The sequence below is a fragment of the Lagopus leucura genome, unplaced genomic scaffold (assembly GCF_019238085.1).
Source record: "Lagopus leucura isolate 7727_CA_CO unplaced genomic scaffold, USGS_WTPT01 Super-Scaffold_100001, whole genome shotgun sequence".
NCBI classification, from domain to species: domain Eukaryota; kingdom Metazoa; phylum Chordata; class Aves; order Galliformes; family Phasianidae; genus Lagopus; species Lagopus leucura.
In genome coordinates, this window is record NW_024962262.1 from 9,719,759 (window position 1) to 9,739,044 (window position 19,286).

The window sequence follows — 19,286 nt, forward strand, 5'->3', positions numbered from 1 at the left end:
GCCAGATCACTTTGCTTCATTTCCACAGACAGAAAGTGCAGTGTCTTCTACAGCGCTCCCCAGCACAGCGCCATGCTTGCCAAGGTGTGCCACGCCGAAGTTTGCCAGTGTGCAGAAGGTAAAAGAAATCTAAATATACCAGATGAAAAGAACCATTCATGGGAGAATACTTTTACCCCGAAAAGACCTATGCATTTATATTATGCATTTACCCTAATGCATAAATTAGAACACAAAATATCCACTCATGTATTACCAAAAACTTTGTTTTGAAGATATCCAGGATTATCTTGATAGTTGCATATGATATCTATTAACTTATGCATATGTATGTAAAAAAGAAAATCACCACGCTTCTAATAAAGCTGTTCAGCTGTTTTGTTTTCTTTGATAATGTTGAGTGGATGATTAATTTTATACTATATCTATTTAAGTATCCACAATTACAGAGACAGATGCATCATTTCTTTTCTTCATTCTAGGTCCTTGCCCAAGACAAAAATCAACTTTCAGTAAAAACGTGAAAGAAAACACACGTTTTAACTTTGTGTGCTACCAGCCTATTGCAGACTATGGTGAGGCATGAAAGACAATTGTCAATGTATTGTAAAAGCAGTTATTTTCAAAAAATAAGGCTAAATTTGGAGTCTTATATGCCTAGACCGCTCCTGAAAGGAGAAGAGTTCCTTTATGTGGCCAGGAGGCTAAGAAGATGAAATGCTAAAGCTGTCCTCTGAGGTTAAGGGGAAAAATAAAGACCTCTGAAAGCTGTAGTCAGATGTTGAGGAAGGAAGAATGTATAACCTTGTATTGCAGGGTTTAGAAAAGACCACTGACCCCATGATCCGTAATTTTAGAGGATTTATGAGATAAAGTGCAGTTTTCACAGGCAGCATGCAAAAGCTTAGCATTTCCCTTCTGCAGTGCTAGGAGAATAGTTTCCCTTTGGTTAATTTGCCTGTCTGACCTCTACTATGGATGGAAAATGGGGAGATCTACTGGAGGAAAACTGATTTAGTATCTTTGGTGAAGAAAAAGCAAGAACTCAATCATATTTAGTAGTTTATTCCAGAACATATATAGCCAAAGAAAATACAATTTTAGAGGTTATTGATTAGTACCAGACTTGCTAAAAATATATTAAGTGTGCAGGATAACTGTCCTGTTGTCTTTTGTATTACCATAAATTTTGAAAAGATAGCATACTGGCCTCTGCACTGACATGGGATAAAAGCATAGCTGTTTTCAGTTTCTGGATGTAACTTCATGTTTCCATGTACCCTCACACAAGTGTTGTCTGTTGTAGTCTATGAAGTGGAGCTCCTCAACAGTACACAGAAGAATGTTTTTGATTACTATGAGGTCAGAATTCAGAGAATCCTTAAATTCAGTAAGTATCAAAATGTTTAGTTCCTTTTTTCCCACCTGAAGGAAAAATTTTTGATTAAACACTAGCCAGCATGAGCCATTCAGATGCCTTGTCTTGCTGTCAGCATAGTCAGATACGTTAGGCCTGAAAGAAGACTGATTTATTGATTTGGTGCAGCTACATCACTCTTAGGTTCAGCTCAGCTGTAGGTTGCTTTGGTTCACACTACATGGCAATCCCAGAGCACATACCTCCAATCCTCTCAGATGAAACTAATACAGAAGACACATTACAGCTGCATTTAATCCATGGCTCCAATCTGGGGCTAGTCTAAAGCAAATCCTCCAAAACATGTACTGTGCATATATTAGGTCCTCTGTATATCATTTTAATAATTATAATAACAAGAAGCCTTTTTTTTTTCCTTTTGTTGCAATGCAAAGATTTGCAGAGCTCTCAGACAGTGTCCTTTTGCAGGCCTGCCATTCCAGCTGTGCCCACATGAATTTTACTCTATCAGCAGCATCAGTGAACACTGAAATTATTCAAAGGAATTTCTGGAAAGGCTGAGTTGTCAGATGACAACTCAGACTTCAGCCACCAAGCTATCATGTGGTTTTCAGTTTTGAGTTTGGCAGCCAGAGATTGCCTTTAAAGAAAAACTGTAAAGGTTTCAAAACTTCCCTTACTTAAGCAGAATAATTATCTCATTCTTTTGATCTTTGCCTAGAGGGCAAGTGAGGTCAGCCAGTACTTCAGGGCACACAAGCTGTGATCTGTGTCAAATGTCCACTTAGTCAAAAGATCAGGTCCCTACTGGATGCATCCAGAGATGGCCAGTGATAATCAGGACTTTCCGTATGCAGGGAAATCATAATACACTTCATGATCAAAACACTGCCTCTGGAAGATTACAACACCACGATGGAAAGTTTCTTTAATGCCTCCAGAAAACCTACAGGATCCGAAGAACTTAGAGCCATGGGCCTCACTGCATTTGTTCTTGCAGCTCATAGGCAAGCCCTGGGAAGATTTTGCTTCTTGGTTTTTGAAAGAGATAGGTATCTTTTGAACCTAAAGTTGAACAGAAGAGGTGACTTCTCTCATTCCCACCTCCTTTAAAATACTCCTTTGTTTGTACTGCATGAAGTAGGTTACAAGCATCAGATTGTTTCAGTGGGGTTGGTAAAGTCTGGAAAGGGGAGCTAAGCCATGATGATGAAGAAAAAGCAAGGTGCAGTACCTTCCCAAATCATTTATATAGAGAGAGATGCATTTTTATATATTAAAATCATCTATATTATCATCTATAGATATATATATATATATGTATTTGGAGATTGAAAATTGCATAATTATATAACAACTGTTACATTAATGGCTGATGATCCCTAGAGTATGAAATCTGCCAGGACATTTGTGAAGCATTTGAAGTGAGAAGCACCATGGTAATTTAAACATAATGAACCTGAGGCAAAATTTTGTAATTTTCTCAAATAATTCTGATTCATCTTAACACTCCTTTGCTTCTTACAACAAAGTGAAAATTGGATATAGCTCAGGAACAGCAGAAAGTCTTGGATTTCATGAGAAAATCTACAGTGTTGCATGCTTCTTTGGAAATGCACAAATGTGAAACTGTATGCAGAACTGAAGACCAGCTTTTATCTGGTCTGTACCTACCATACATAAAAGTAATTCAGGCTTCAGCTAGGAAATTGATATGGTTCTTAGTGCTACATTTCACAGTTTAGCACTGTCTCAAATGCCCTGAAATCTTATTACTGTTAAAATAGTCTAAATCAGATTTTTATTCTGCTCTTAGGATTTCATTGTGAATATTGAACTTTTTATAATTGTAATACAATACTTCAGGCAGCAGAGGCTGCACAAGTTTCTGTTTGCTGTTAGGAAGTCTGTGGTGTCTTACCTGCAGTCTAATCTGGTTTGATGTTGATTTGGTCACCTCAGTTGTGCACAACAGTTTGCACTATTGTTAGAAAGAATATAAGAGAATAACATACTGATGTAATCTGCATATTTTTTTTTTCCAAGTGGACTTTGTGAACTGGTCTTCTAGCCAAAAAAACTCAGTATACTCGTATCCTGTGTTAACTTGCTAAATAAGTCTCTTTCCAGATCTCATGCCATTTCAGTAATGGGCACTGCAGCTTTTAAATGAATAAGCTTCTGAGCCAGAATTAGACCATAATCTTCTAAGTTACTTTGATGTGGAGATTACAAAGTACATTTCCTACAAAGCAAGTTCAAAAGCAATAGTATAATGGGTAAATCAGTGACATTCAAGTCAACATACTAAGGAGTTTTTAATACTGCCTGCTGCACTGTTGAGCCTCAATATATCTGAATTTTGTTTGCCAGTTTTTAAGATCACTATGTTTCTGAACAATCTGAAATGTAAGATAATGCTTTCTTTCTCCTTTGTCTTTTCTTTCAGTCTCTAAGATTGAAAGGAACCCCATAAAGCCTGAAAGATATCTAGAGCAAAAGATGCTCCTTCCATAGCTGTTAAAGAGGCTAAGACCACCATAAAAGGAGAAAGTGACTTACATTTAGCCAAGAAATGTTTAGGAAAATATGCCCTACCACAGTGTTTACTCCCAAATGAAATATTAGCTTGACTTTGCAGTATTATAAAAGATTAGAAAGATTTGCATCTCATAGGCTATTGTTTTGCTCTTCATCAGGAAAGTTTATGGGTTTTTCTCTTCTCATACCACAGCTGCTGATGAAAGCATCCAAGTAGGAGCCCATCGACATTTCCTAAAGCGCTCCTCTTGCACGCTAAACATGGTAGCTGGGAAACGGTACCTTCTCATGGGGAAAGATGGGCAAACTGTCGATTGCAACAACAAGTAAGTGCAATAGATTCTGAGCCACAGAGGCTGCTAGCACGGATCATGAATCCAGCTGGTACTCAAACTGCTGGAATGCTTCCAGAAAGCAAAGGGAGGGCCAGATTTCTATAGGATTCTGATTCTGCTTTAATAAAATGCAGAGTATCAGCCTAAAGTCGAAAGGGCAGCTGTGGGTAACAGCTGAGCCACTCAAATCTATCTGTGTACAGCCTGGTTCCCACATTTCTAAGAATCAAAATTTGGCCCTTCTCCAATGGGTTAAAAACTCACAGCTGAAAGGGAGAATGGGAAATGGTGCATCATTCCTTATGCTGCAAATGTCTTACACAGTTTATGCATTTGCCAAAGAAATGGGTGGGACTATATCAAAGAGCAGCGCTCAAAGTTTCTGTTATATCATATGTGGACATAGCTCATTATTCTCACTTCTCGTTGTTATATTTGAATATAAAAAGGAGAATTTATTTGAGGAGGAATTTAGTCTGTTCTTAATAAGTATTCAGTGAGGAAGGCATCTTAAATATTTAATTCCTCAGGACAGAATTGGAGAAAGGTATTGCCTTTGAAAGCTTCCAGGATGGAGACTATCTCAGTGAAATTGTAAGCACCACTTCCTGCAATCCTAAAACAACCCCTCACCATATCTACTGACACCAGTGTGAATGCTAAACTTAGAGAGACTAATAAAGACCATATTTGTGGTGCTATTCCACAGAAATAGAATAGAAACTCAGCCCAAGCCTACTGGTGTCTCTCAAAACACAAGTATATCCGCATTTGTCCCAGCTTGACAGTGATTATCTTGCTAAACTCAAGTCAAAGCTCGGTTAGCCTCCTGGTGGAATGAGGTTTCAGACAAGCTTTATGACTAGTGTGACTCCTCCTGATCGCAGAGGTGCCTTGACGGAAGAGGGCAGCCTCACATGGTTTTTGCTTTCCTGTTTCTGTAAACACTGATGACTCACTTCCTTTACTCAGGATGCAGTACTTCCTTGACTCGCAAGCCTGGGTGGAGAAAATTCCAGAAGACAGGGAGTGTCACACCACCCGTAACCGGCAAGCCTGTGCTCACCTGCAGAGCTTCCTGAGCAAGTCTGACAACATCTGCCTCTTCTGAAAGGTTGCTTTGCTCCTCGCATCCCACCTGTGTTACTGCAGCTCAGCTCGTTCCTGATTTTTTCTTGTAAATCCTATACATCAGAGATGCACCGAGACACCACAGAGCTGCTTCCATGGCTGTTTTTCTTTTAGCGGTGTACTTGCTGAATGGGATATCTTCTTGTAGATCTATATACGGGGACAATGTGATAAAAATTGCAGCTATTCTACTGCTTACTGAGTTTACTGCACTCTATGCTGGTGAAAAGGGAGCAGAAATTTCTACTACCTGACCCATTACTCAGTGGTATAATTATACTGGAGGGGATCAAATGAAAAATGATTTTTTAAATAGAACGTTTTTCTTGCAGAGCTGATTGATTCCCTGTCGTTGTCAATGAACATTAAAGAGACCAAGAAATTCACATGGGTCAGAAAGAAGGCTTGATATTTATGGGCTTACCAAGTACAGCTTGCTGCTGAAATAAAAGATATTAGCACTCATGCTTCAGCACATTATTTCTGTGAGAGCTCATACGGGGAAACGAACCCAACTTGTACTCACAGTAGGATTCCCATACACAGCTTTTAAACTGGAACTGGCTCAGCATCAGGGATGAACAACTGGTCTGAATATACCTGACCAGAGAATCCTGCATGGGCTGTCAGTTAGTGCAGGTAGCTCACTGAGGGCATAGAGCTGTTTTCCAACTATACTCTGTAGTCACATATCTTTCAAGCTTTTCCTTTCCATAGTTTAATTAATTTGCACTACTCTAAAGAAGAGTTGCAGTCCATGGCTGCATTTCTCTCAAACATTGCTGCTCCTGCAGCTAGGCAAACAGCTCTGCAGTGGAGTTGCAACATTTGTCAGGCAAAGGCAGGAGGTTTCTTCTGTTGTAATTGTAAATGCTTCTACAAATGACAAACTAAGTTGACAGTGAAAAATAACCTCCAAATTCAAAACATCCCTTTTCTTAAAATAGGAGGATCTGCAGCAAACGTTAATAAGGATGACTTTTGAATGTAGGTTTTACACCTTTGATTTGCCAACAAAATGCTCTTTGGCAGTCATCTCTGAAGCAAAGAGGTGCAGTGAAAAGCTATATTTGCTGAGCAGGTCACCATCCTCAGATGCTCATACCACTGCCTGTGTGCCAGAAGTTATTGAGTACAAAATTTTGCTACCTGGACTGCTTTGAGTTATTCTGCAGCCAAAACAAGATGGGCCTGTATCAACAATATAGTTAATAGGCCCGTGCTGATCTCATGACATAGTAGTGTCATGAGCTAAATGACCTTACTATATAGAAAGGGCAGCAATGAGCCTTGTGTGTTTTCAGATTCTACACAGCAGAAGCATCCACCAGAGCATCTACACTGCAAGGGCCTTCAGATTCATATACAGCTAGCCTGTTGTGTGCCAGCCATGTGAATAGCTCAGCTGTTTTTGAAGGCCATAAACTCAGCATTAATGCTGGCTAAACTCAGGAGTGCCCCCCCAGTCAGCTGCAGGGCATTGCATGAATGGAAGGTGGGGAAGGCTCTTCCTACAAAAAGCTGTACCACCACTTCATGACATCTGCAAGGTGGGATAATAAACCTCTTGGGGATGAAAATGAGACACTTCAATTAACATAGAACAATTTGTTTTGCAGAGGCTTGCGTCAGCTATCAAATATAAGAAATGTGACTGTAATACATGGACATATATTCTTGTCCCTTTATTACAGAGCTTATAGAAATATCAGTGATATGGCAAAATTCAGATGAGGTCAGTAAAGCTACTGCTAATTTTCATTTATCTAAGGTCGGAGATAATCAGTGCTGGGCTAGATGAGGCCCTGGGCAACCTGGTCTAGCACTTGATCTAGTGGTTGGCAATCCTGCACGTGGCAGGGGGATTGGAACTAGATGATCTTTGAGGTCTCTTCCAATCCTAAGCCATTCTGTGATTCTGTGATAAAGAATAAGGGGTTCCACTGACATATCAATTATCCAATAATTCTGTTGATAGTTAAGAAGTAATACTAAGCATGGTCATGGCCAAATCCTTTCTTGTGCTCTTTGGGACTTGAATTATGCACCAGCATCTGACCCTTCTGCTGCATGGAGTAGATTTGTAAGCTCATCAGGAGCTCACAGGTTCTTGCTTAGCAGACAAATCACCAAATAATTGCTACACTCAAGCATATGCAGTATGCAGTGAAAGCATCAATAAATTTTCTTATTAGGTCTAACATGTATTTTACATAATTTCCTCCTTTTTATCTCAAGATGAGTCTAAGATAAAACTGCTCAGTGCCTGAATCTTGCAGCTTTCTTTGCTCAAATGCAGTCTCCCCTTGGGAGAGCTATGTGTGGTTATTAAAAACTATTTTTTATTTTTATTTTACTCTACTTTGATAATCTGTAATCCTTTGCTTCCTGGGAAACCCTTTAAATCTAAAACCTTTTAAATTAAAACCCCAATCCAAGCAGCTAGTGTAGATCAATCTCTATCCCCCTCTATTTTTCCACCCAAAACCATCAAGCAAATTAATTGGCAGAGGGAAGACAATAGTGGAATTATTCTCTGCTGCCACAGTTGTCAACGTTTGCAGGTAGCGCAGCTGAAGACCTGCTGGAGACTCGGCCAGCACCATGGAGGCCTGCTTGAGGGCTTTAGAAGCATTCATCTCTCCCTCTGCTGCCACAACCTGTGATGTAAAAGAAATAGAAATGGCATTGCAACACCATCACCTTTGCAATGAGGAGGAAACAGAAGAACTTGGGAGCCCAAAGATACAGGACATTGCAGACATTGTAAGTATAGCCATGTGTCTCACCTTAGCTCTTGCTTGTCGTGTAGTCTCTGCTTTGGCTGCCATCACCCTCTGCATGGCCACAGGAATCCTGACATCTTTAATCTCCACACGAGCCAGTTTGATTCCCCACTGCTCTGTGGCATTGTCAAGGATGGCCTTGGAGACAAACAAAATACCCAGCAAAAGAGCACAGGGGGAGCAGGAAGAACTCTGTGGGATTTACTGTGCCATGTCAACAGAAGGAAAGGCAGACTACAGGAAGATGGAACCTGCCAAGGTGCTGGCACACACTGTGGTGTGAGCACAGCAGGTACCCCAGCCTTATGAAACTTTTGCTGATTTCTGATGTGAGATACTGGTAAATACTTGAAGTTTTTCCCTGTGTAAGACTTTCGTAGGGGATCACTGCTGCCCTTCCCAAAGCTACCCTCTTTTTAGGTAGGCACTTTCCTTATTTACAACTTAATACTTTAAGAGTCTTTAAGAATAGTATTATGTTTTCAATGTACAAGCACATTATTGGCAATTGAAACATCACAGTCCTGCAGCACTCAGGATCTATGTTGGTCATCATGACAGAAGGTACAAGAACTCCATGGAGGGTCCGCTTAGGGTGGAGTTTCCCACAAAAAGCAATCTTCTTTCCTATTGCTTGCAGCCAACTTTGGGCAAAGACTGCATGTGCTGATTTATTCAACTCATCAGACAATTTCAGCATCTTCATTGCTATTTGATAGGAAATAACTCTTCTAGAACAATCTTAGGAAATACCTTTCCAGTAATTCTTCCTTACTTCGAGCAATGAGAAGTAAAACTGAAAGGACCATATAGAATTTTTTTCTACTGTTAAAGAAAATGAATGAGATCATTTCTGATTCACTGCTGCCCAGAACTAACTTCTCTGCTTGACAGTAAACCCAAGATGTACCTGGATACTGTGTGCAATCTCTTCTCGACCAGCCAGGAGCTGAGCCAAGGTCTGTGTACCCAGCACATTTCTCAGGGTTGTCTGTGCCAATAGGAAGGTGGCTGAATGTACATTATTGACATTGGCAACGGCACAGACTGCACTGTGGATCCTGTAGTACACCACCCCGTCCACCTGAATAGTAACAGCATCTTTTGTCAGAATCTGTGTTGGGGAAACATACAGAATTAGAGAAGTTTAGGCACAGCTTGACAATGAAGGGGAGTCATAATCTTTCTTTTTCCTTTAGTGAAGAATAGATTCTGAAAATTCATGGAAACTAAGAATTCCTTCTGGTTTCTTTGGCATTCCCCCCCAAAGAGATGACTTCAAAGAAGTCATCCTGCATCACCAACAATTTAAATTAGGGCAAAATGTTCTACATAGTTTTTAAACAACTGTTTCAATAGTAAGTAAATCTCATCACCTGCATGAATTTCATCTGCAATGATAAATTATAGTTATCCTGTTCCTTCCTTGTAGAAAGGGCCAGAACTGATTTCACACATTGCATGGTTTGTTAAAGCAGTGCTACTTTCTTTACACAATGTAATTATGAGAATCACCAAAAATTAAAGCAAAAGAGAAAAGCAAAGTGCAAAAATAGTGAGAAGAAATTCTGAAAGATATTTCAGTATTCCTAAAGGAACTGTGTCATATTCTGCCAGTGCAAGAAGATGTAAGTGTCTGCACTTCAGCTTGGAGAAGAGAAGGCTGCGGGATGACCTCATTGCAGCTTTTCAGTCCCTAAAGGGAGCCTATAAACAGAAGGGGAGTCAACTCTTTGAAAGGGCAGATAACAGCAGGGCAAGGGAAAATGGTTTTAAGTTGAAAGAGGGAAGATTTACATTGGATATCAGGGGGAAGTACTTTACCAGGTGAGTGGTAAGGTACTGGAACAGGCTGAGAGAAGTTGTGGATGCCCCATCCCTGGAGGTGTTCAAGGCCAGGTTGGATGGGGCCCTGGGCAGCCTGGTCTAGTATTAAATGTGGAGGTTGGTGGCCCTGCATGCAGCAGGGGCTTGAAGCTTGATGATCCTTAAGATCCCTTCCAACCTTGGCCATTCTATGGCTCTATGATTCTGCACCTCAGCAGGCAGCTGGTCACAGCAGAGCACTAATGACTCCCATGACTGCTCCCCTTTTTAGTGTCTCTTGCCTGCAGTTAAGTGCTCCATGGAAGCTCTGCCAACATTTGCAGAAGCCTTACTAAAAGTTGCTAAATCTCATGCAGTACAAATATGTAATCGCCGTCCTTCCTGCTTTCTGTTTTCGGGGAGCCACCACATGCACCCCTGCAACCTCGCATCTCAGCTGTCTCCTATTCAGAGCCCCAATCCCATTTTCTTTATTCTTTAACTAGCACATCAACAAGGGGAGTTTGCTTGGCCTTTAATGATGCATCTGCAGGTCTTCATAAGCAGGTGTTTTGTAAGGTCTCTGGAAGTCCAGAGACAAAACAAATAAGCTGAATTCTATAGGGTAGCTCACAGCTGCAAGACTACAAAGCAACCACATCATTTTTGATCTTGCCATGAATCAGCTGTTTTGTTTCTGATCTAGATGGCTGCTGGAAAATAGTTACCTCTTGTGGAGGAATGTTACACATAACAGTTCTAAGGTCAACCTTGATAAACGTATCTGTACATGGAAGTATGAGAATCAAACCTGAAATAAAGAAAATAATTAGGTGAAACACTTGCTTCTGAGAGCTGACTTGAGCCTGGTGCCTGCACAAAGCAAGCAGATGGAAACAAGGTGGGGAAGGAGTCAAGGAGATGTGCAGCATTTTATTACTACAGCTGTCCTTTTACTGTAGAAGGTAACAGTAGTGAAGCTTTGCATTTTCAAATAATAGAGGGAAATGCAGATATCTGCAAATGATGTGAACTTATTAGACCTTAATTGTTTAGAGCTGTGGTCTGGGAATGGATAGACATCATTCTGGTTTCAAATCTGCCATGAGACTTGTGGCAAAAATTCCATCCATGCTTTTGCTAACTCCATTCTTTCAGCCATAACACTTTTGCAGTATGTGTGCCCATCCAGGAAAGGCACCTTCGTCCAGAGTCTTCCACCACCTTTAGGCCCTCAGGTTAGGAGGAACGCTGTCCTTAGATATGAGCAGTCCTGTGAAGCAGTCCCCACTCTCCCATCATGAGAGCAGGAGCCTTGACACAATTCTTCCAATCTCTGCACCATATTTGGCTGCCCAGAGCCATGCAGAGAAACTCAGTGCCTGCCCAATGGCTGGCAAGATGAAAGACACCCTCTGAAAACAGTTTTTTTTTCTTATTATTTCGACTTCCAACCTGACCAGTTTTATTGCACAGATGCGGTTGCTGCACCAATGCAAATTGCTGGCATTGCTGGGTTACTTTATTTGCAATTGGCAACCTGATCCCACTCAAATGCAACAAACGCTGGGTAGATAAAGTCTGGAAAGGCGCCTGCACTTATAGTTCTACAGAATTGAAGGCGAATTAAAGTCCTGGCAAGAACTTGTAGCTTTGGAAGTGAAGTACAAGGAGAATCATCACAGTCACTCAAACAAATCTGAGCTGAAGTCTGCACTTTAACCTCCCAGAACTCTCACTAGTGCCTGCAGCATAAGCTCAACCTTCAGTCATCCAATCTACTGAACAGCAAAGCCACAACAGCTCTTCAACCAGAATGCCTTCAACTAGAAGCCTTTTGACCTTCTGTGCTGTTCTCTGTGGGATGACATTACCTTCTATTTAGAAAAGCAAAAGTTCTGCAGACAAAAGACCTGCAGCAGAGAATCTCCTCATTTCACGTATGCTTTAAAGAAGGATTTCATGGACCTCTTCTTGGTAATTCTCCTTAGAATTACAATGCATCCTAATAGAGTAAAACTGCATGCATTCACCTGGTCCCTTGGCTTTCTTAGACAGTATACGTCCCAGACGAAATACAACAGCACGTTCGTATTCTCTGACAACCTAGGAAAACATTTCAAAGTTAGAATTTTACAAGTAATTCTATTCATGCTCTCTGGCATGACTTTTTTTTTTTTTTTTTTTTTTTTAAATCTATAACATCCATATTAAATGTGAAAATTACAATCAACATAGGGTCAACAATGCTGCAAGTTACCAAGCATTTTATGTTTTCTCACATCATTGCTGGAAAAATTCAGACTTTGGCCCTGTGATTAAGTCATAAAACAGATCAAATATGCAAGAAATGCTGCTGATTTAATGAGGCTGACCACAGCTCTTTCAACAACAGTGCTACAAGCAGAGGAGCTGTAGGCAGAGTATACCATCAGAATGTTGGCATAACTACTTCAGATAGTAGGGCGATCCATGGTATGGTGCTAAGGGCAATCACTCTGGTGATTCAGCCCTAAAAACTTCTTTAAATTAGTTGTATCATGCCTATGTCTTGAAGGGACTGTAGGCTTAGGTTGTATAGTCCGTCTGTGTGGGGGCTTACTCCTTTTCCCATCAGTATCTGTTATTTGCTGTTGTTGGCAGCACCAGGTGTGAGCTCTTCAAAAAAGTTTGTAATTTATTCTCCCAGGGTTGTTGTAAAGCAGGAAAGCTTAATTGACTATGGAAGTTGATATGATAAGAAGTCAAATGAGAAGGTTTTGTTGATATAGAAAGTCAGTGGAAATACATGAATCTCTTGGACTCGGAACACATCTGCACTGCAAAGCCTTATTTCCAGAAAGTGAATGGGGAATCTTTGAACAAATAGAAAAGAGTAACAACAGTAATAACAGAGCATTCTTTGGGTGCCCCAGATCCCACTAGCTTACCTTGATACACGCCCAGATGGAAATAGGAAAGGTTATGAGCACCAACAGGAAAGATATGGAAACCAGGATCCATCCACAGACACCAATTCCTTCCCGCCTGTCAGCTGTAAACAGTAAGGAAGAGGAGCAAAATGAATGCAAATCCTGCAACGAATTGTCAGAGGAATGCAGATCTAGCCCACTGCAATCACTATGGAATGCAAAGTCCACAAAGAGTCAGTCCCTCTCTCCTCCCTTTCAGCACAAATACATAACCAACAATCCAGCTATATATATACTTCTCCTGCATGAAAGGTTAAAAGATTTTTGGGGAGAAACAGGAGCAGTGAAAGGAATTGCCAAAACTGGGGACTTGGAGACATAAAAGACCAGGTAGAATGTATGTATGGATATGAATCACTGAGAAAGTGTGTTACACCTGGGATAGGAGATCTAGTTTGTACAAAAGCAGATAAGAAAAATGAGGGGAACTCCTCCATCTTTAGATAGAGGTCTTGAGGAATATTAATGGACCAGTCCATCCACTGGAAGACGAGCTTCAGAATTAGTGGTTGTCTAAGTGCACACCCAGGAACTGTGGGTAGCTTTCTAACTGCGCTTAGCTCTTCTCATCACAAAATTTAATTATTTTAGTGCCTGAAGGAAAGGTGGTGGTAAGTTGCTGTTCATGTACTAAAAGTCTGGGAGGCTCTTTGTAGGGGAAAGTGGACCAAGGAGTTGCTGCTTTCTGGTGAGATCAGAAACTGGAGCTGCAGGGACACTCGCAGCAGAGGCAGAAGGTGAGAAATGGATGCCATGAAACCTGCCATGAGGGCAGAGCACTGCAATCCTGCTGAATGCAGAAATGTCTTGGACCAGGAGAGCTGCAAAGAAAGCAAAAGATGCAGGGCTTGTCCTAAGGGTTGCCAGCTTTGAGGTCCACATGAGGCTGTTTCCTTTCTGACTTGCGCTGTTCTTAAAAACAAATCCACTCCCATGCTGATGCACATATGCAGTGTATTTTTTTGATGTTACCTCAGTGGTGTAAGGCAACACTAGAAATTTCTCACATTAAATAAACTTAACGTACAGACAGAAACTGATAAATAGGAAGAAAAACTTGTATATACTTTGTGAAAAAAACTTGCCACCACATTGAGACAGTGTGAGGTTACCTGATCAGTGACCTGATCAGGTTACCTTGTGCATACCAGGCAACAGACTGGCAGACTGGGAAGACAGGTTTGTTGGAAAACACCCATGATCCTGCAGGAGATACAAAGCCCTCCCGCAGTGCTTTCCTCTTGCAGGAAATTCCTTGCAGAGCTCCTTGCAGGCTGCAATGAGGAACCCACCTTAACTGCACACTTGGGTGTTACAACTTTGCTCCTTGCAGTTTTCCCTTCTGAGATCCTTGCTGGAGATTTAACTGCTCATACTGAAGTAAGTATGTGTCCAATAGGGCCAAGCTTCGGGACACAGACCTGCTGCCCTGGGATCCTGGCATCCCTCCTGACCCTTCCCAACTGATAATAATGTATATTCCCTGGTTGCTTAATGAGGTATTATCAGCCATTCCATAGTCACTGGTAGGAATGAGGAGTTCCTCTGAGTAAATTACCATGCGGACCCTAAGGTCATGTGCTTGAAAACAGGGCTGTTGAGATTTCACATGAAAAGCTTTAACCTTTTCACAGCCACAGTGCTCTTCACATTACACCAAGAGTGTGTCAGGCTATAGCAGGTACATGAAGTGCCAGCAGTTGACTGTCTTCTGATTAGTAGAAACTGATCTATGAAAGCTGTGGATTGGGCATCATTCATAATTCTTAATCAAAAGCTTGGAGAAATTTGTTACAAGGGGGTGTTCTGTTCACCAGCAGACAACGTTCTGCCCAGTCCCTATTTCACTTAAATGAATAACATTGAGAAAAGTGCCTGGAAATCTTTTTCTCCAGTGCCAACCTTTGCCATGAAACCCCCTCAAAAGCTGATTTTGGATGGTACCATCATCCGCCATCACCTACATGAGACCGCTGTGAGGATGGATAGGAATGACACACACCTGATAGGACTGACACAATCCAGAGAGGTGGGACTATCTGGGAATGAATGGCTTTGCAGGTCAGTATTCAAACAGCTGAGAAGAGAGAGGTCATTATATCACTCATCATAACTATGGCTAAGAAGCACCCACTCCTCCAAAACTTGACAAATTATGACTGACTCCTCCATGAGACCTGTCCTGGGGATCCTGATGCCAGCTAAAAGTGTCGAGTCCAATGAGAAAAGCAGTATATAAAGATACACCTGTTTACTATACAATAGCAATCCAGTCTCCAAAGACCATCACAAATGTACTCTGATAATTCCAAAATTTCAAACCATTTAACCACACAACTAATGGGAGTTTCTACAAAAACACAATAGTGAAGAATAAATCCAGTAACCCAACATGCCAGTGACTTAGTTTTGCTGCACCTGTATATTGATTACAATAGCCATGACCAGCAGAAACCTCCCTTGCATCTGCAGCCCATAGCAAACTAAAAGGTGCCTCTGACTTCTGTACCCATTACCTCTTTCTTTCCACAAGCACCCAAACCAACCCTGCTGTCCCCACATTTGTCCACTGCACCACCCATTCTTATGCCCACAACGATGGAAACAGAACATATTGCCCCAAACAACTTTGGTTTGGTAACAGTTCCTTCGCTTGACGAGAGCACTAGGTGCTCCTCACACAAGTCCAACCACATTAAGTTCCTTTTTGGGGCTGAAAATCCCTGCTATTCCTCATTTATTCACATTTTTCCCATTCCACCTCATCCCTGGATGTTTTAGTCTCTGGGGTCATTTTCCTGGAAGGTAAGTGCTGAAGCATGGTGGCAGTGCAGTAGGAGGTATTTTGCCCCATCACTTACAGTGGCAGATAATGGATTTTCATCTCCAGCCCATAAGGGAGATTTACAATGAATGCTTGGTTACAAACGTATTCTTCTTGTTTGGTTTCCATTGAGAAAAACATAACCACGCACAAAAAGATGATGCTTACCAATTAGATGTTCTATGTTGTTTTTCTTGGGTGTCTCTTCTGTGGGATCCATCTCATTCCAGGGAAGATCTGATCCCCACACAGACAGGACAGCAGCATACCTCAACACAGCACAGCACCCATGCGATGCACCAAAGAGGGAAGCACAGGGAGAGAAGGAGGAATCCCCACCTGTATCAGAGTCCTCTGGGAGTTAGTTACCCTGGTGAGGAGGACATGTTTACAAAAACAAAGACTTGTGGATCACCGTTGCCTCTGATGTAATTCCGTGCTCTTCTGTGGCAGGCTTTTGGCTGGGGAAATACATGGCTCAGCTGATTTTAAACCATGCAGTATCCAAACTAGAAATTATTTCAGTGAATCACAGAAATATTTATCAACGCAGATTTAATAATAAAAAAAAGACAAAACTGTAAGAGAAGAAACCTAGTGTGTATGAATTGGGTACTGCTCTTCTGCTGCTCACTTTTTAGTATGAAAAGTGCCCATGCTGTATGGAATTTATCTTCAGACATTTCTTGACACTTTACATCGCAGTAGGTAGAACCCCCTTGTGCCGGATAACTAAAAAACTCCAGCAGGAACGCTTCAGCTCCAAAGGCTTTTAACATTATTTTTCTGCAAATATGTTTTCTTTCATTTCTAAAACTTCCCCTTCAATACAGGTATCAAACAAAGTATAACGGAGACAAGCAGAAATGGTTTCAAACTAAAAGAGGGAAGATTTAGACTGGACATAGTGAGTTTCTACAATAAGAGTGGTGAGGCACTAGCAAGGTTGCCCTGATAGGTGGTGGATGCCCCATCCCTTCAGATACCCAAGGTCAGGCTGGATGGGGCTCTGAGCACCTGATGGAGCTGTAGGTGTCCCTGTTCACTGCAGTGCAGTTGGACCAGATGGCCTCTCAGGGTTCCTTCCAACTCTAACAATTCTATGATTCCATAGTAATTTTAGCAAAGCATTTTAGACTAAGACATATTGGAAGATTGCAGCAGCAGAGAGCAGCCTTCTCAAAGGACACAAAACAGTTATTTGAGAAGAAAATAAGGCATATTTTTTCATATGTAGTCTATGACTTTGACATATAGCCACATTCGTTCTGTGGTTGTTTTCTATGGGCATCCATTACCTCAAGCATCTTGGAAGCTCTGGTTCCAGCTTCATTTCATACCAGCCTTCATCTATGCCAGTAACCACATGGTTCCAGATGGGTTATTCAGCACTGATTGCTCCCCAGAGAATTCTATTCCAGCTTCACAGACTTCAACCTACCCTTGCTGAATGGATGTTTGAAGTTACAGTGGAAACTATAAGCACAGCTTGCAAAATTGTGATTCACGTGTTTATCTCACTATTCTCCAATAGTCACAATATCTATATGAAGTTATCTGTTGCACTTCCCCAGTGATTTGACCTCTTGGCTGTAAGATGAAACCTGCTCATAGAATCATACAATGGTTTGGGCTAGAAAGGACTTTAAGATCATCTAGTTCCAACGCCCTGCTATAGGCAGGGACATCTCCTACTAGACCAGGTTGCTCACAGCTCCATCCAGCCTGGCCTCGAACATCTTCAAGATGGGAGCATTCACAACATCGCTAGGCAACCTTTTGCAGTGTCTCATCACCCTCATAGTAAAGAATTTCTTCCTAATACAGGGTTAGGGTTAGTAGTCGCAGTCTACCCCCTTCCAGTTTAAAACCAATTCCTCTTGTCCTATCCCTATATGCCTTTATAAAAAGTCTTTCCCCAGCTTTTCTGTAGGCCCCCTTCAGGTACTGGAGATGATCATGACAAATGCCTACTAACAGGACAGCAGGTAAAAGAAATATGTGCTCTTAATTATTTCAGAAAGGAAAATCTAACATGCAGAACTACCCTCATATTATTATTTTGAAGTAACTGTTTTTATGGTAAATAACTTCATTATTGCAGATCATTTGAATTCTACAGCCTACATAGCTGCTCATACCATGAGACACAAGGGCACAACATTCAAATCTAACAGAAATAATTACTCCCTGCTGTTTAGTGAGAAGTCCCTAAGGTGCCTGTAAATACAACTCCTGAGGGTGACAGAAGCAGATGGTGTGTTTATTTGATGTACAGGAACATTACTGCATTACTATTTGTGTTAACTTCAGTTGCACTTTCTCTCTCTAAGTTTCAAACATTTGAAGTTAAAAGGTAGGGCAATTTTAAGTCATTTCTCCTTGGGCTATGCTGGGAATGCAGACACACAGCCACTAGCCCTCATGTTTCCACCTGTAAAACACATGAGCACTCAAGCAGCCTCCAAGCTGCAAGTTCACTAATGCTGACCAGCCTGGTACAGTAGCACAAAGCAAAACAGCTCAAGTCCAAAGCCACTTTAGCACCGCTTACTGACGTGGACACAGGTGGGTGGGTGGTGCAGCACTTCTGCAGCATGTGCTGATACAGTTAGAGCCTTTAACATCTACTCTTGGATCATCACAAAGGCTTAGGTCAGACAAAATGGTATGTGGCTTACCTGCCAGCATTCCATTCTCCAGCATTTCCCTGCACCAACCGCTATGTTTGCAAAATGTGACCAGTCCTTTACAGTCTAAGGTTTCCACTTGCTCTACTTATTCCATCATAGAGTAGATGTGACATTTGCAGGACATGAGATTTACATATAACATAAGTTCTAAGTTCCTGTTTGCTTCTTTCTGATCTTTTAAGGCCCATCTTCCCTCGCATGTACTGGGCTTTGGCCACTCTCTAAATATTTCTCAACCTATTCCTTTCCTGTTTCTGAATTCTGTCCCCCCTACCACCCAGAACAGACAATAGCCTTTTGCTCTGGGCTTCTCATTCATCTCCCTTAGGACACCGAGGAGATTACCAGTAACATCTTGCTACTTGCAGGAACATCACCATATTGCTCTTCCTCCTTTTGTGTGAAAATGGTATCAGCTTTCTAGAACAGAAGAATCACAGAATTGTAGGGGTTGGAAGGGATCTCTAGAGATCATCGAGTCCAACTCCCCCGCAAAGCGTGCTCCCTACAGAAGATGGTGAGATGACAGGAAGGTGTTGACACCACAACTTCATGAGACCATGAATAAATATAAGACAGAATCAATCAAATGGGTTCTCTGCATCTCAACCAAGAGAGGCAGACAATTGACACGAAAGTAAGAATGCTCATATCATGGTGAGTTTCATTCCAGGCCCAATCAAGCTCACATCACTCCACTGCAAGTCAGAGGAAGAAGATGACAAAACAATTACTCTTTCTCTCATATTTAGTACAACTGCAATTAGAGCACTTGAAACAGTGAAACCTGCATTTGCAAAAACTGTCCCAGTAGGTTTGC

At 41.4% G+C, this 19,286-nt stretch overlaps 2 protein-coding genes across 4 annotated transcripts in view; one reads left to right on the forward strand and one right to left on the reverse strand.

Moving 5' to 3' along the window:
- LOC122177774 (complement C4-like) overlaps positions 1-5,850 on the forward strand; it is a 52,598-nt gene extending 46,748 nt beyond the window's left edge. For 2 of the 3 annotated variants that reach the window (XM_042867484.1, XM_042867483.1), the window contains 5 exons: positions 29-118; positions 483-575; positions 1,307-1,390; positions 4,113-4,245; positions 5,227-5,850. In XM_042867484.1, the coding sequence (XP_042723418.1) occupies positions 29-118; positions 483-575; positions 1,307-1,390; positions 4,113-4,245; positions 5,227-5,365 (539 nt within the window). In that variant the 3' untranslated portion in view covers positions 5,366-5,850. The remainder of the gene's footprint in view (positions 1-28; positions 119-482; positions 576-1,306; positions 1,391-4,112; positions 4,246-5,226) is intronic. The other variant, XM_042867485.1, reaches the window with a different exon arrangement.
- Positions 5,851-6,972: 1,122 nt separating this feature from the next.
- On the reverse strand, positions 6,973-16,062 carry STOML3 (stomatin like 3). Its single transcript, XM_042867488.1, has 7 exons — positions 15,942-16,062; positions 12,908-13,011; positions 12,011-12,083; positions 10,706-10,788; positions 9,082-9,285; positions 8,175-8,309; positions 6,973-8,045 (listed from the first exon to the last, which is right to left on the reverse strand). The coding sequence occupies exons 1-7, from the start codon at positions 15,991-15,993 to the stop codon at positions 7,845-7,847; spliced, it is 852 nt and encodes a 283-aa protein (XP_042723422.1). The 5' UTR covers positions 15,994-16,062; the 3' UTR covers positions 6,973-7,844.
- Between the last annotated feature and the right edge of the window lie 3,224 nt (positions 16,063-19,286).